This window comes from Nansenia antarctica, assembly GCF_963989245.1.
Source record: "Nansenia antarctica genome assembly, chromosome: 3".
Classification (NCBI taxonomy): domain Eukaryota; kingdom Metazoa; phylum Chordata; class Actinopteri; order Argentiniformes; family Microstomatidae; genus Nansenia; species Nansenia antarctica.
This window is the reverse complement of record NC_137688.1, coordinates 74,205,044-74,219,688: the sequence shown is the minus strand read 5'-3', so window position 1 is coordinate 74,219,688 and position 14,645 is coordinate 74,205,044. Positions and strand designations below refer to the sequence as shown.

General features: G+C 50.3%; 1 protein-coding gene across 1 annotated transcript in view; it reads left to right on the top strand.

The window, feature by feature from the left end:
- Positions 1–252: 252 nt before the first annotated feature.
- The window catches only part of gcfc2 (GC-rich sequence DNA-binding factor 2), a gene marked incomplete at its 5' end in the record, with an annotated part of 23,380 nt that continues 8,987 nt past the window's right edge, over positions 253–14,645 (top strand). The window contains 7 exons of the mRNA XM_080527561.1: positions 253–379; positions 1,500–1,727; positions 7,162–7,449; positions 8,793–8,902; positions 10,058–10,173; positions 11,828–12,011; positions 13,871–13,994. Of these exons, the coding sequence (XP_080383687.1) occupies positions 253–379; positions 1,500–1,727; positions 7,162–7,449; positions 8,793–8,902; positions 10,058–10,173; positions 11,828–12,011; positions 13,871–13,994 (1,177 nt within the window). The remainder of the gene's footprint in view (positions 380–1,499; positions 1,728–7,161; positions 7,450–8,792; positions 8,903–10,057; positions 10,174–11,827; positions 12,012–13,870; positions 13,995–14,645) is intronic.

Sequence of the window (14,645 nt, the reverse complement as noted above, 5' to 3'; positions counted from 1 at the left end):
TAACACATATGACTGTCTTAACCTGGAGTCTCGCTGGTTAAAGTGGACTTTATACACATTTTGGTTGAAATATAAATGTCAAATGAAAAATCTACACGCAACCTCATCAACTACATACACCAGAATGCCTGGCGAGAAAAATACGACACGTTTGCGACAGTTTCAGCTCATTTCCGACTGATCATTATTTTACGTGAAGGGTTTGTTACGGTCTGTCTCCGCGCCTGAAACGTTGTGGATCAACATCTGATCATGTTCAACAAGAAGCCAAGCCGGAGGACCTTCAGACAGCGGAGAGGAGAGTCTAGTGATGAAGAGGAGGAGAAGAAGGAGGGACGAGGGGATGAAGATGAGCAGAATACGAGACGAGGAGATGACAGTAAGACCAGACACGTTTCTGATTCAGCCACGAAGCCCTCCTCCTCCAAGTGCCCTGTGTCTGTTTGTGTCTCTGTGTGTCTCTGTGTGTCTGTGTGTCTGTGTGTCTGTGTGTCTGTGTCTCTGTGTGTCTCTGTGTGTCTGTGTGTGTCTGTCTCTGTGTGTGTCTGTGTCTCTGTGTGTGTATGTGTCTCTGTGTGTCTCTGTGTGTCTGTGTCTCTGTGTGTCTCTGTGTGTCTGTGTCTCTGTGTGTCTCTGTGTGTCTGTGTGTCTCTGTGTGTCTCTGTGTGTGTCTGTGTCTCTGTGTGTGTCTCTGTGTGTGTCTGTGTGTCTGTGTGTCTCTGTGTGTCTCTGTGTCTCTGTGTGTGTCTGTGTGTCTGTGTCTCTGTGTGTCTCTGTGTGTGTCTGTGTCTCTGTGTGTCTCTGTGTGGCCCCCCAGCAGAGAGACAGTAGACCTAGTGCCCCCCCCCAGCAGAGAGACAGTAGACCTAGTGCCCCCCCCAGCAGAGAGACAGTAGACCTAGTGCCCCCCCCAGCAGAGAGACAGTAGACCTAGTGTGTCCCCCCCCCCCAGCAGAGAGACAGTAGACCTAGTGCCCCCCCCCAGCAGAGAGACAGTAGACCTAGTGCCCCCCCCCAGCAGAGAGACAGTAGACCTAGTGTCCCCCCCCCAGCAGAGAGACAGTAGACCTAGTGTCCCCCCCCCCCAGTAGAGAGACAGTAGACCTAGTGCCCCCCCCCAGCAGAGAGACAGAAGACCTAGTGCCCCCCCCCCAGCAGAGAGACAGTAGACCTAGTGCCCCCCCCCCAGCAGAGAGACAGTAGACCTAGTCCCCCCCCCCCCAGCAGAGAGACAGTAGACCTAGTGCCCCCCCCCCCAGCAGAGAGACAGTAGACCTAGTCCCCCCCCCCCAGCAGAGAGACAGTAGACCTAGTGCCCCCCCCCAGCAGAGAGACAGTAGACCTAGTGCCCCCGCCCCAGCAGAGAGACAGTAGACCTAGTGCCCCCCCCCCCCCCCAACAGAGAGACAGTAGACCTAGTGCCACAAAGAAAGAAAGCTGTTTGACAGCGGATGATGGTAGACATATTTAATGTAAAGTTATCTCTCTTTCTGATTCAGCCACGAAGCCCTCCTCCTCCAAGTTGCCGCAGAGTCGGGGGATCTCCTGCAGCTCCAAGCGGGAGGCGAAACCCCCAGAGGACGGTGGCCGGGAGGAGGACGGTGGCCGGGAGGAGGACGGTGGCCGGGAGGAGGACGGTGGCCGGTCCGCGGAGAGTAAACCGAGTAGAAACAAGAAGGAACGGGCGCAGAAAGGGACCGTCCTCAGCTTCGCCGAGGAGAGAGGAGGTATGGCTTTGACTCTTAGAGGAGAGAGAGAGGAGGTATGGCTTTGACTCTTAGAGGAGAGAGAGAGGAGGTATGGCTTTGACTCTTAGAGGAGAGAGAGAGGAGGTATGGCTTTGACTCTTAGAGGAGAGAGAAGGTATGACTTTGACTCTTAGAGGAGAGAGAGAAGGTATGGCTTTGACTCTTAGAGGAGGAGAGAAGGTATGACTTTGACTCTTAGAAGAGAGAGAGAAGGTGTGACTTTGACTCTTAGAGGAGAGAGAAGGTATGGCTTTGACTCTTAGAGGAGAGAGAGGAGGTATGACTTTGACTCTTAGAGGAGAGAGAAGGTGTGACTTTGACTCTTAAGGGCTCTGCACACAGCGTGCGATTTCTGTTGCGCATCAACGTTCCATTTTGAAGTTTGAATGGAAGTCTATGAGAACATCGCATTTACCCACACACGGCCCCGATTTTAATCGCACGGCGAACATTCGATTCCATTCATTTTGAATGGGACAAAGCAGTGCGACAAAACTCGCACGCCGTGTGCTTTGTCCCATTCAAAATGAATGGAATCGAGTGTTCGCCGTGCGATTAAAATCGGGGCCGTGTGTGGGTAAATGCGATGTTCTCATAGACTTCCATTCAAACTTCAAAATGGAACGTTGATGCGCAACAGAAATCGCACGCTGTGTGCAGAGCCCTTTAGAGGAGAGAGAAGGTGTGACTTTGACTCTTAGAGGAGAGAGAAGGTATGACTTTGACTCTTAGAGGAGAGAGAAGGTATGACTTTGACTCTTAGAGGAGAGAGAGGAGGTATGACTTTGACTCTTAGAGGAGAGAGAAGGTGTGACTTTGACTCTTAGAGGAGGAGAGAAGGTATGACTTTGACTCTTAGAGGAGAGAGAGAAGGTGTGACTTTGACTCTTAGAGGAGAGAGAAGGTGTGACTTTGACTCTTAGAGGAGAGAGGGGAGGTATGGCTTTGACTCTTAGAGGAGTGAGGAGATATGGCTTTGACTCTTAGAGGAGAGAGAGGAGGTATGGCTTTGACTCTTAGAGGAGAGAGGAGGTATGGCTTTGACTCTTAGAGGAGAGAGAAGGTATGGCTTTGACTCTTAGAGGAGAGAGAAGGTATGGCTTTGACTCTTAGAGGAGAGAGAGGAGGTATGGCTTTGACTCTTAGAGGAGGAGAGAAGGTATGACTTTGACTCTTAGAGGAGAGAGAGGAGGTATGGCTTTGACTCTTAGAGGAGAGAGAGGTATGGCTTTGACTCTTAGAGGAGAGAGAGGAGGTATGGCTTTGACTCTTAGAGGAGAGAGGAGGTATGGCTTTGACTCTTAGAGGAGAGAGAAGAGGTATGACTTTGACTCTTAGAGGAGAGAGGAGGTGGGGGTAGTGGAGGTCTAGTAGTGGATAGTGAGTTGGACTGGTTATCGGAAGGTTGTGAGTTCAAATCCCGCCTGAAACCACATCACCACTAGTGTGTCCTTGAGTAAGACCTGGGAACACCACCACTAGTGTGTCCTTGAGTAAGACACTTAGCCCTCAGTTACTCCAGGGGGAATTTCCCTGTAATTCATAATTGTAAATCGCTTTGGATTAAGAGCGTCTGGAGAAAAAGAGAAAGAGAGCATGTTTTTTTTTGTCGTGTTGGGTACACGTCAAATAAGCAAGGTCTCCTAGCCTAGGCTAGGGTTAGGTCTCCTAGGCTAGGGTTAGGGTTAGGTCTCCTAGGTTAGGGTTAGGGCCGTGAATAGTATTCTAAACGTCACCGTACTGTTTGTCCTGTTGATGTCCCCTGTCAATGTCCATGTCCCTGTCCCTGTCTCTGTCTCTGTCTCTGTCTCTGTCCCTATCCCTGTCTCTGTCCCTGTCCCTCTCTGTCCCTATCCCTCTCTGTCCCTGTCCCTCTCTGTCCCTGTCTCTGTCCCTGTCCCTCTCTGTCCCTGTCCCTCTCTGTCCCTGTCCCTCTCTGTCCCTGTCTCTGTCCCTGTCTCTGTCCCTGTCTCTGTCCCTGTCCCTCTCCCCCTCTGTTCCTGTTCCTGTCTCTGTCCCTGTCTCTGTCTCTGTCCCTGTCTCTGTCTCTGTCCCTGTCCCTGTCCCTGTCCCTGTCTCTGTCCCTGTCCCTGTCTCTGTCCCTGTCTCTGTCCCTGTTCCTGTCTCTGTCCCTGTCCCTGTCCCTGTCTCTGTCTCTGTCCCTGTCCCTGTCTCTGTCCCTGTCTCTGTCCCTGTCTCTGTCCCTGTCTCTGTCTCTGTCCCTGTCCCTGTCCAAACCTACATGCTTCTCTCCTTCTGATCAGTCGAGGGGTCACAGTTCAAGTTGAAGAAGTCGTCAGACAGAGCGGTGGTCTTCCAGGCCCGGAGGAAAGAGGGATCGCCAGCGCCGACCCCCCCCCCGCCCCGCCGGTAAGCTCTGTGACGTCTCCTAGATGGTAAATGGTAAATGGACTGACTTACCGTATTTTCCGGACTATAAGTCACACTTTTTTTCATAGTTTGGCTGGTCCTGCGACTTATAGTCAGGTGCGACTTATATATCAAAATATATAGAATTTCATACTGACTGACATGAACCAAGGAGTAAACATTACCGTCTACAGCCACGAGAGGGCGCTCTGGGCTTGTGACAACTATATGCTGCTCCTGTACCACTGAAGAAATTAACTGAAACATTAACGGGAGCTTGTAGTCTAGCAGGAAGGGCCCTCAGATTTTGAGATACCCCTACCCGAGGTAGAACAAATGACAACAATGATTTTTCTCATCTTTAGGGTCTCCCATTAATGAAATTGATTGTTGTCAAATTTTATTTTGGGGAAAATATAGAGCCAAATTAGACCAGGCCGAATATGGGGAAGGTGACAAAAAAGCCCATAACTTGAGAATGATCACTCCTTTCCTCTTCAGATTTGCTGAGGTATGAACCAGGTGGCTGTCCTCCATCACCAAATAGTCAGACAACTATTCACCTAAATAAATACTGAATTATAGTCTTGTGAACTTAGCTTTAGTTTAGACGGAAATTGCACTTTTTGGTGACAGGAACATAGGACTCCATCACTTTTCTCTCATTTATCAGAAAAACTGAAATCCCTAAAAATTTTACCATTACCGAATTGTCTAGGGTGCTATTGAACACTAACCAGTAGTTGTATGGAAATATCTCATACAGTTCTATGGCAAATGAGATTTCTTTAGGCATAGGCCTACCTCTTCTCTGATAGTCAAATTCCGAATGGGGGATAAGTGGCATAATAGCCTATAAGTTAAGAATGCTCACTCTGATGGTCCTCATATTTGGAGAGGGAAATACCAGGTGGCTGAACTACATCACCAAATAGTCATAATAAGAGTAACCCAATAAAGTAAAGTTTATTAGTTCTAAATTGCAATTTAAGCTATTTTGCAGTTTTCTCTGTGTAGGAGGCAGGCTAATTTACAAGGCGGCCAACTAGTGGACGTTGTGTTTTAAGTAGCAGATTTAGAAGTAGCAATTCTAAAGAGAGGGGGTCTATTTGACCCCCCGAGGCGGCTCTAAGAGTAGGTGACATAGGCACGGCTGGCTGGCCTAGTGTTAAACGAAAGCACGAGCTCTGACTGGCCGCTGGCTGGTCACCGTGGTAACCAGGCCGGTCCTTTCTCTGTCGTCACAGGCAGGAGACAGGCGGCGGCGGTTGTCGCGTCTCCACGGCAACGATCAGGGAGCGATGGATCTGGTCAAGACCTCTCCCCGGAGAGAGACAGAGAGGAGGAGGAGGAGGAGGAGGAGGAGGAGGATGATGATGATGATGATGATGATGTCAAATCCACCACGTCCAGTTTAGCCTCGTCCCAAACCTCCAGGTCCTCCGTTCACAAACCAGGTTGGTCGTCCTGTCCCCCTACACACACACACACACTTAGACTTCTGCTTAAAATCAACGCCGTAGCCTTGCGTTGTCCCGCGTGGGCCCGCCTTGCCTACGGAGAGGGTTAACGTGCACATCTCCAAAAATTTAAGAACGCGTCAGTTTCTACGCAACCATAAGCTCTGTGATTGGTCCGCTTGGTAGCACATGATTCCGACTCTCTCGTCGGCCAAAATGCGGAAGCCATGACAGAAATGTAATTTACTTTTTCTGTAATTACTAATTAATAAAGATTTGAAAAATTATGATAACCATCGTATTATCTTAGTTTAATGTCATTTCAATGCATCATCGAACTTTTATTTACAACAAGCATAACAACAAAAATATCGCTATTATGCCGCTTTGAGCTCCGTTGAGTTCTAACCGGAAGAGGCACAGCACAGGGGCATAGAAAACACACTGCCACCTAGCGATGTGACGGTGTAATTGCAGCGCGGCCTACGCAGAAGTGTAAAGTGCGAGACCTACGTGAGAGGCTACGTAAGCTACGCACGTAAATTCGCCGCAGAACTTTAAATCGGCCTTTAGACTCAGACTGAAACACATATGGAGGAGAAGGTGTTACCTGTCTTAGACTCAGACTGAAACACACATGGAGGAGAAGGTGTTACCTGTCTTAGACTCAGACTGAAACACATATGGAGGAGAAGGTGTTACCTGTCTTAGACTCAGACTGAAACACATATGGAGGAGAAGGTGTTACCTGTCTTACACTCAGACTGAAACACATATGAAGGAGAAGGTGTTACCTGTCTTACACTCAGACTGAAACACATATGGAGGAGAAGGTGTTACCTGTCTTACACTCAAACTGAAACACACATGGAGGAGAAGGTGTTACCTGTCTTACACTCAGACTGAAACACATATGGAGGAGAAGGTGTTACCTGTCTTACACTCAGACTGAAACACATATGGAGGAGAAGGTGTTACCTGTCTTACACTCAGACTGAAACACATATGGAGGAGAAGGTGTTACCTGTCTTATACTCAGACTGAAACACATATGGAGGAGAAGGTGTTACCTGCCTTACACTCAGACTGAAACACATATGGAGGAGAAGGTGTTACCTGTCTTAGACTCAGACTGAAACACATATGGAGGAGGTGTTACCTGTCTTACACTCAGACTGAAACACATATGGAGGAGAAGGTGTTACCTGTCTTACACTCAGACTGAAACACATATGGAGGAGAAGGTGTTACCTGTCTTATACTCAGACTGAAACACATATGGAGGAGAAGGTGTTACCTGTCTTACACTCAGACTGAAACACATATGGAGGAGAAGGTGTTACCTGTCTTAGACTCAGACTGAAACACATTGAGCAACCGAGTGTCCTATGCTGATGCAGCTACTAATGTTTGTGTTCAAGAATTTTATTGTAAAATGTGAACGCAAATAAAGATACAAAAATGCGTCTGTGTGTGTGTGTGTGTGTGTGTGTGTGTGTGTGTGTGTGTGTGCGCGCGTCTGTGTGTGTGTGTATATATGTACGTGTGTGTGTGTGTGTGTGTGTGTGTGTGTGTATAATTAGTGGTGATCCCGAATGCGAAACGGATCAAGGATGCCAGGAGGCAGCGTGAGGAGGCGCGCACCCACAGAGACTACCTCCCCCTGGGGGGGGGCAGGGGGGGCAGGGAGGGCAGCCCCTACAGCCCCTACAGCCCCCGCAGCCCCCACAGCTCCCAGGGGTCCCTGGCCTCCCCACGGGGGAGGGGGGGGGACGAGCCGGACGATGACGACGAGCCGGACGACCACCAGCGCAGGATCCAGTTCGCCCCGCGGTCCAGAACCATCAGAGAGAGAATCACTGAGAAGCTGGGTGAGGAGGAGGGGGGGAGGGAGGAGAGGGGGGAGGAGGGAAAAAGGACATGGGGGGGGAAAAGAGGGTGCTTCTGTTTTGATCTAGTGCAAAAGCCATGAAGATATATGTATTATATTGTCCCCTGGGTGGTGGGTGTGTGTGTGGGGGGGCAGTGTCTTATGATGTCTCTGTCCCTGTGGGGGGGGACAGTGTCTTATGATGTCTCTGTCCCTGTGGGGGGGGACAGTGTCTTATGACGTCTCTGTCCCTGGGGGGGGGGGGCAGTGTCTTATGACGTCTCTGTCCCTGGGGGGGGGGGGGGCAGTGTCTTATGACGTCTCTGTCCCTGGGGGGGGGGGGGACGACACAGTGTCTTATGGTGTCTCTGTCCCTGGGGGGGGACGGACAGTGTCTTATGACATCTCTGTCCCTGGGGGGGGGGGGTTGCAGGGTGACAGAAACAACATAAACACGGAGGACGTCTAACATTCATAACCGCACACGTTTAAAGACAGACATTCATACTGTAACACATCAGGAACATCTCAGTAGGCTCGTTCACCACAGTAGTGAGTTTTCAGCGAGTGAGTCCAGGTCGGCAACACGGGAGAAACACATTTCCAATTTTCACAGAGAAAGTTGAATATTTTCACTGTCTTATGATGTCTGTGTGTCCTGGGGGGGCAGGGGGCAGTGAGCGGGGGGGGGGGGCAGTGTCTTATGATGTCTGTGTGTCCTGGGGGGGCAGGGGGCAGTGAGCGGGGGGACAGTGTCTTATGATGTCTCTGTGTCCTGGGGGGACAGGGGGCAGTGAGCGGGGGGACAGTGTCTTATGATGTCTCTGTGTGTCCTGGGGGGACAGGGGGCAGTGAGCGGGGGGACTGTGTCTTATGATGTCTCTGTGTCCTGGGGGGGCAGGGGGCAGTGAGCGGGGGGACAGTGTCTTATGATGTCTCTGTGTGTCCTGGGGGGACAGGCGGCAGTGAGCGGGGGGACAGTGTCTTATGATGTCTCTGTGTGTCCTGGGGGGGGCAGGGGGCAGTGAGCGGGGGGGGGGGCAGTGTCTTATGATGTCTCTGTGTGTCCTGGGGGGGCAGTGAGCGGGGGGACTGTGTCTTATGATGTCTGTGTGTCCTGGGGGGGCAGTGAGCGGGGGGGGGGGGCAGTGTCTTATGATGTCTCTGTGTGTCCTGGGGGGGCAGTGAGCGGGGGGACTGTGTCTTATGATGTCTCTGTGTCCTGGGGGGGCAGTGAGCGGGGGGACAGTGTCTTATGATGTCTCTGTGTGTCCTGGGGGGACAGGCGGCAGTGAGCGGGGGGACAGTGTCTTATGATGTCTCTGTGTGTCCTGGGGGGGGCAGGGGGCAGTGAGCGGGGGGACAGCAGCTCTGACTCAGAGGAGCAGGAGGCCCAGACCCTCTGGGAGGAGCAGCAGATAGGGAAGGGCGTCAAGAGACTTCCTGGAGAACAGGTAACAACCCCCCCCCCCCCCCACACACACACACACACACCTCTCCTACCCCCCCCCCCCCCCCTCTCACACACCTCTCCTACCCCCCTCCCCCCTCACACACACACCTGTAACACGAACACTCTCCCCCTCTCTTTGTGCTTACCCCCACACTCCCCATCTGTAACAGCTGTACCCCCCCCATCTGTAACAGCTGTACCCCCCCCCCATCTGTAACAGCTGTACCCCCCCCATCTGTAACAGCTGTACCCCCCCCATCTGTAACAGCTGTACGTACCCCCACCCATCTGTAACAGCTGTACCCCCCCCCACCATCTGTAACAGCTGTACCCCCCCATCTGTAACAGCTGTACCCCCCCACCATCTGTAACAGCTGTACCCCCCCCATCTGTAACAGCTGTACCCCCCCCATCTGTAACAGCTGAACCCCCCCATCTGTAACAGCTGTACCCCCCCCATCTGTAACAGCTGTACCCTCCACCATCTGTAACAGCTGTACCCCCCCACCATCTGTAACAGCTGTACCCCCCATCTGTAACAGCTGTACCCCCCCACCATCTGTAACAGCTGTACCCCCCCCACCATCTGTAACAGCTGTACCCCCCCCATCTGTATCAGCTGTACCCCCCCCCATCTGTAACAGCTGTACCCCCCCCACCATCTGTAACAGCTGTACCCCCCCCATCTGTAACAGCTGTACCCCCCCCACCATCTGTAACAGCTGTACCCCCCCACCATCTGTAACAGATGTACCCCCCCATCTGTAACAGCTGTACCCCCCCCATCTGTAACAGCTGTACCCCCCCCACCATCTGTAACAGCTGTACCCCCCCCCATCTGTAACAGCTGTACCCCCCCCACCATCTGTAACAGCTGTACCCCCCCCCATCTGTAACAGCTGTACCCCCCCATCTGTAACAGCTGTACCCCCCCATCTGTAACAGCTGTACCCCCCCCATCTGTAACAGCTGTACCCCCCCCCCCATCTGTAACAGCTGTACCCCCCCACCATCTGTATCAGCTGTACCCCCCCAATCTGTAACAGCTGTACACCCCCCCTCTCTCTCCTCAGAGTCCAGGCAGTGATGGGAGTGTAACAGCTGTGCCCCCCCCCCCCACCATCTGTAACAGCTGTACCCCCCCCTCTCTCCTCAGAGTCCAGGCAGTGATGGGAGTGTGTCCAGTCGGGGCAGACGGAAGAAGAGGGTTCAGATCCCAAAGGTGCTGCCCCCGGTCAGCCTCCGCTCACTGAGGAAGAGGATCACTGGGAGGTCAGTCACTTAACTTCTCCTTTTAATACTTTAACCATTTAACAGACGCTTTTAACCATTTAACCAGTGGCGGGCGGTGCATTTCACACCTAGGCCTTCAGTGATGTCCGACACATTCCTACCTGAATTATTCTACCTCTTAATACCATCGTTATGACGCCATGGCTCTAGAAACTAGACAGAAACACAGTATAACCGGGCGTTGCATCACCTTAACATAGTCAGACAAGTACAACAGAGTTATATTAATATTTCCGAAGCATTTTTAATCAATAAATCCGCATTTACAATGAAGAGTGTTAAACTAACATCTTTAAGATCGCTACATTACCCACGTCTGCCGTCTCGTCCACCATAATAGCGACAAAGGGTGCCTTTTTAATCTCCATTTTGATCTCTTCTCCCATCACTTCAGCAATAGCAAAAATCAGGTCGTTTTGTATTTTGCCTGACGTCCCAGTAAACACTTTGTTTGTGGACAGGTGGTAATGTAAATCTGGGTTGTTTTCAGCCAGAAAAGAAAGAAGCTCAACGTAGTTTCCTCTGTTTGTGGACTCGGCGCTTTTATCGTGTCCCCTAAATGAAAGTTATTGTTTACCCAAAAACAGGACACAATCGATCAGTATTATCGATCAGTCAACGAAAGCTTTCGTTGTGGAGCTCCGTTTCCCTGCGCACTTTCAAAAGTTTCACATCTACCGGCATAGTTACGCATCTCAATAGTGAATATCAATAGTGCGTATCAATAGTGCGTATCCAATCAAAAGACGTGCTGGGTGCTGACATCATTGAGCCTTACAGCAGGCGCCGTTGTTGCTTTTGCTCGCATCTACGTAGGTTTACTAGGTACGCCACAGGTTTTCTCGTTCCAACGTTAAGTTACAGGTCGTATCCGCGGCACCGTTTATCGTGCAGGCGGGCAGATTTTGGAGCCCCCTAGCAACACATTTTGATTGGATAAAAGCTCTAACATAAAGGCCAGCCCTCCAAATCTCAATCGGAGACTGGAAGCAGCGCAACCAAGAGGAAAGCTATGAAATGAAGAGAATAGACTATGGGGAATCATTAATACATATTTGTGGAAAAAAAATATTAAAATAAAATGTATATTCTGATGATGTTTAGGCCAGCAGAGAAGGCCTTGCTGGCCCTGACGGCACACCACTGCATTTAACAGACTCTTTTAACCATTTAACTGACGCTTTTAACCATTTAACAGACTCTTTTAACCATTTAACAGACGCTTTTAACCATTTAACAGACGCTTTTAACCATTTAACAGACAGACTGAGGGTTAGACAGTCTCCCTGGAGTAACTGAGGGTTAGACAGTGTCCCTGGAGTAACTGAGGGTTAGACAGTCTCCCTGGAGTAATTTAGGGCTGAGTGTCTTACTCAAGGGTTCCCAGGTGGGATTTGAACTCATGACCTTCTGATCACCAGTCTAACTCACTGTCCACTAGGCCACCACTACCCTTATGAGCTATATCCTCATGATCTGCCCTCTTTATTCCTCCCTCGGTGCCTCCACCCTCCCTCCCTCCCTCCCTCCCTCTCTCTCTCCCTCCCTCCCTCCCTCTCTCTCTCCCCCCCTCCCCCCCTTTCTCCCTACCCTCCTCCTCTCCCCCCCCCCCCCCTCCCTCCCTCTCCTCCAGGCTGGAGTCTCTGCGGGGGGTGAAGCGGGCCCGTGAGGCAGAGTTGAGGAGGATGGAGGGGGACATGGAGAGCGCCCGGACCAGCCTGGAGAACCTGGAGGAGGGGTCTTCTGACCGCCAGCTGCAGTTCTACCGGGACATGAACCTCTACGTGGGGAACCTGGTGGAATGTCTGGCAGAGAAGGTCAGAGGTCATCCTCTATGTAGAGACCTGAGGAGAGGAGAAGGTCAGAGGTCATCCTCTATGTAGAGACCTGAGGAGAGGAGAAGGTCAGAGGGATTAAGTTAGGGTTAGAGTATTAGGTTGTTTTGTATGGGTGGTATCAAACCAGACTGTAGTAATAATATTTAATGGCTGGTTCGCTGGCTGACTGACTGGCTGACTGACTGACTGACTGACTGGCTGGCTGACTGGCTGGCTGACTGACTGGCTGGCTGGCTGACTGGCTGACTGACTGACTAACTGACTGACTGGCTGACTGACTGGTTGACTGGCTGACTGACTGACTGACTGACTGGCTGGCTGTCTGTGTGTGTGTCTAGGTGGTGGATATGAACTCTGTGTGTGTCTAGGTGGTGTGTATATAACTGTGTGTGTGTCTAGGTGGTGTGTATATAACTCTGTGCAGTGTTTCCTCCAGGATTATTCACATTAGTGGCGGAGCGGTCAGTTTTCGCGTGCGGGTGCGTCGAGTGCGCGTGCGGTCAGTTTTCGCGTGTACGAGCATAAAACGCGCACTGGCGCTCAAAACAAAGACGTAATTTCACCAAAAACTAGAGGGTGGCAACAATTATTCTTTTTTTAATAGCGGTTAAGTCATTAAAGCCGAGCAGGTGATTTTATATAGAAGTTGATCAAATACCAAGATATCCTACAGCTGCAGCAGAACATGCGGAACGCGCATGACACACACACACACAGAAAGATCATCAGCTCATCGAATATGAAGTACACGAGAGATAATCAGCTCATCGAATATGAAGTACACAAGAGTAGAGTACACATGGAACCGGGAACACGCATACAGCACTGAACAACATCCGTAGAATATAAACTTGTGACTGACAGTCACATACATACATACATACACACACACACACACACAATGAAAGATCATCAGCTCGAAGCTACGAAGCTACGAAGTAGGCCTACATGAGAGTACACGCACAAAACCGGCTAACGTTACTCATTAACTGTTTACACAAGTAAAATCACAGTGTGACAGTCAGATGGAGCATTCGGTAAACAACAACAGCAAGGTAATGCATCAGTTGAGTTAAAGAAAACCGACTCTTACCTTTGATGACACTGACATGAGCCCTGCTTACCCGTACCTCCGCCGTTCTGTTCGTGGTGATTTTAGAGGCAATAGATTATTTTTGCCACGCGCATATTGCTATGAATAGTTCAAAGCTAGCGTTAGGTGCGAGAATGCTCGGTTAACCCATTAGCGGGAGCATTATTTGTTTCACAAAATAGGCTGATTTAGTTGACCATGAACATCAGAGACATACATTACGAATGTTCATTTAAAATACTCTATACTGAGCACTGGTATAAGAACATGAACCAGAGAACAGCAGTAAATGCAATAACCCACAGTCGTCGCTGATGATGTTGCATTTTCGATTAGGATACGTTTACGGGATTAAAGGGACGGGCGAAGAGAGAGAGAGAGGAGAGAGATTTCCTGAAATCCAAATGTCCCGCTAAATTCGGACCAATCACAAAACTGTTTTGAAAGCGCGTCGCCTTGCGTGGCGCGCCTGTTGAGAGCGATTCAGTCTCGATTGCAGTGCAAACACAAACGACGAGGTTAATTGCAACATTGTAACATATTGTAACTAACTACGCCCTAAATCGTAACGAAATGTAGGTCTGGAAGAGATATAACTCTGTGTGTGTGTGTGTGTGTGTGTATATATAACTGTGTGTGTGTGTATATAACTGTGTGTGTGTCTAGGTGGTGTGTATATAACTGTGTGTGTGTGTGTGTGTGTGTGTGTGTGTGTGTGTGTGTGTGTGTGTGTGTGTGTGTCTAGGTGGTGCAGATGAACTCAGTGGAGGTGGACCTACAGACTCTGCTGTCTGACCAGGCGGAGGCGCTGTTGTCAAGGAGACGAGAGGCTGTGAGGGAGGAGTCCACTCGCCTCCAACAGCTCAGCTGTGAGTGTGTGTGTGAGTGTGTGTGTGTGTGTTTAGTGTGTTTGAGAGACAGTGAGTGTGTGTGTGTGTGTGTGTGTGTGTGTGTGTGTGTGTGTGTGAGAGACTGTGTGTGTGTGTGTGTGTGTGTGTGTGTGTGCAGTGTTTCCTCCAGGATTTTTCACATAAGTGGCGGGGTGGTGATTTTCCGCGTGCACGCACATGAAACCAGCACTGGCACTCAAACCAAAGACGTAATTTCAACAAAAACTAGAGGGTGGCAACATTTTTTGTTTTTAAATAGAGATTAAGTCATTAAAGCCGAGCAGGTGATTTTATATAGAAGGTGATCAAATACCAAGATATCCTACAGCTGCAGCAGAACATGCGGAACGCGCATACAGCACTGAACATCGGTTACCGTATAATATACATGTGACTGACAGATACGCCCAAGACACTGACACACACAGAAAGATCATCAGCTCATCGAATATGAAGTACACGAGAGATAATCAGCTCATCGAATATGAAGTACACAAGAGTAGAGTACACGGTGCCCCACGGTGGTGTAGCGGTCTAAGCACTGGCCACTAGTGCATGCTGCCCACCGGGGGCTGGGTTCGAATCCCAGCTCGCCAGATCCGGATATGGCTGGGGCACACACGGGGAGCG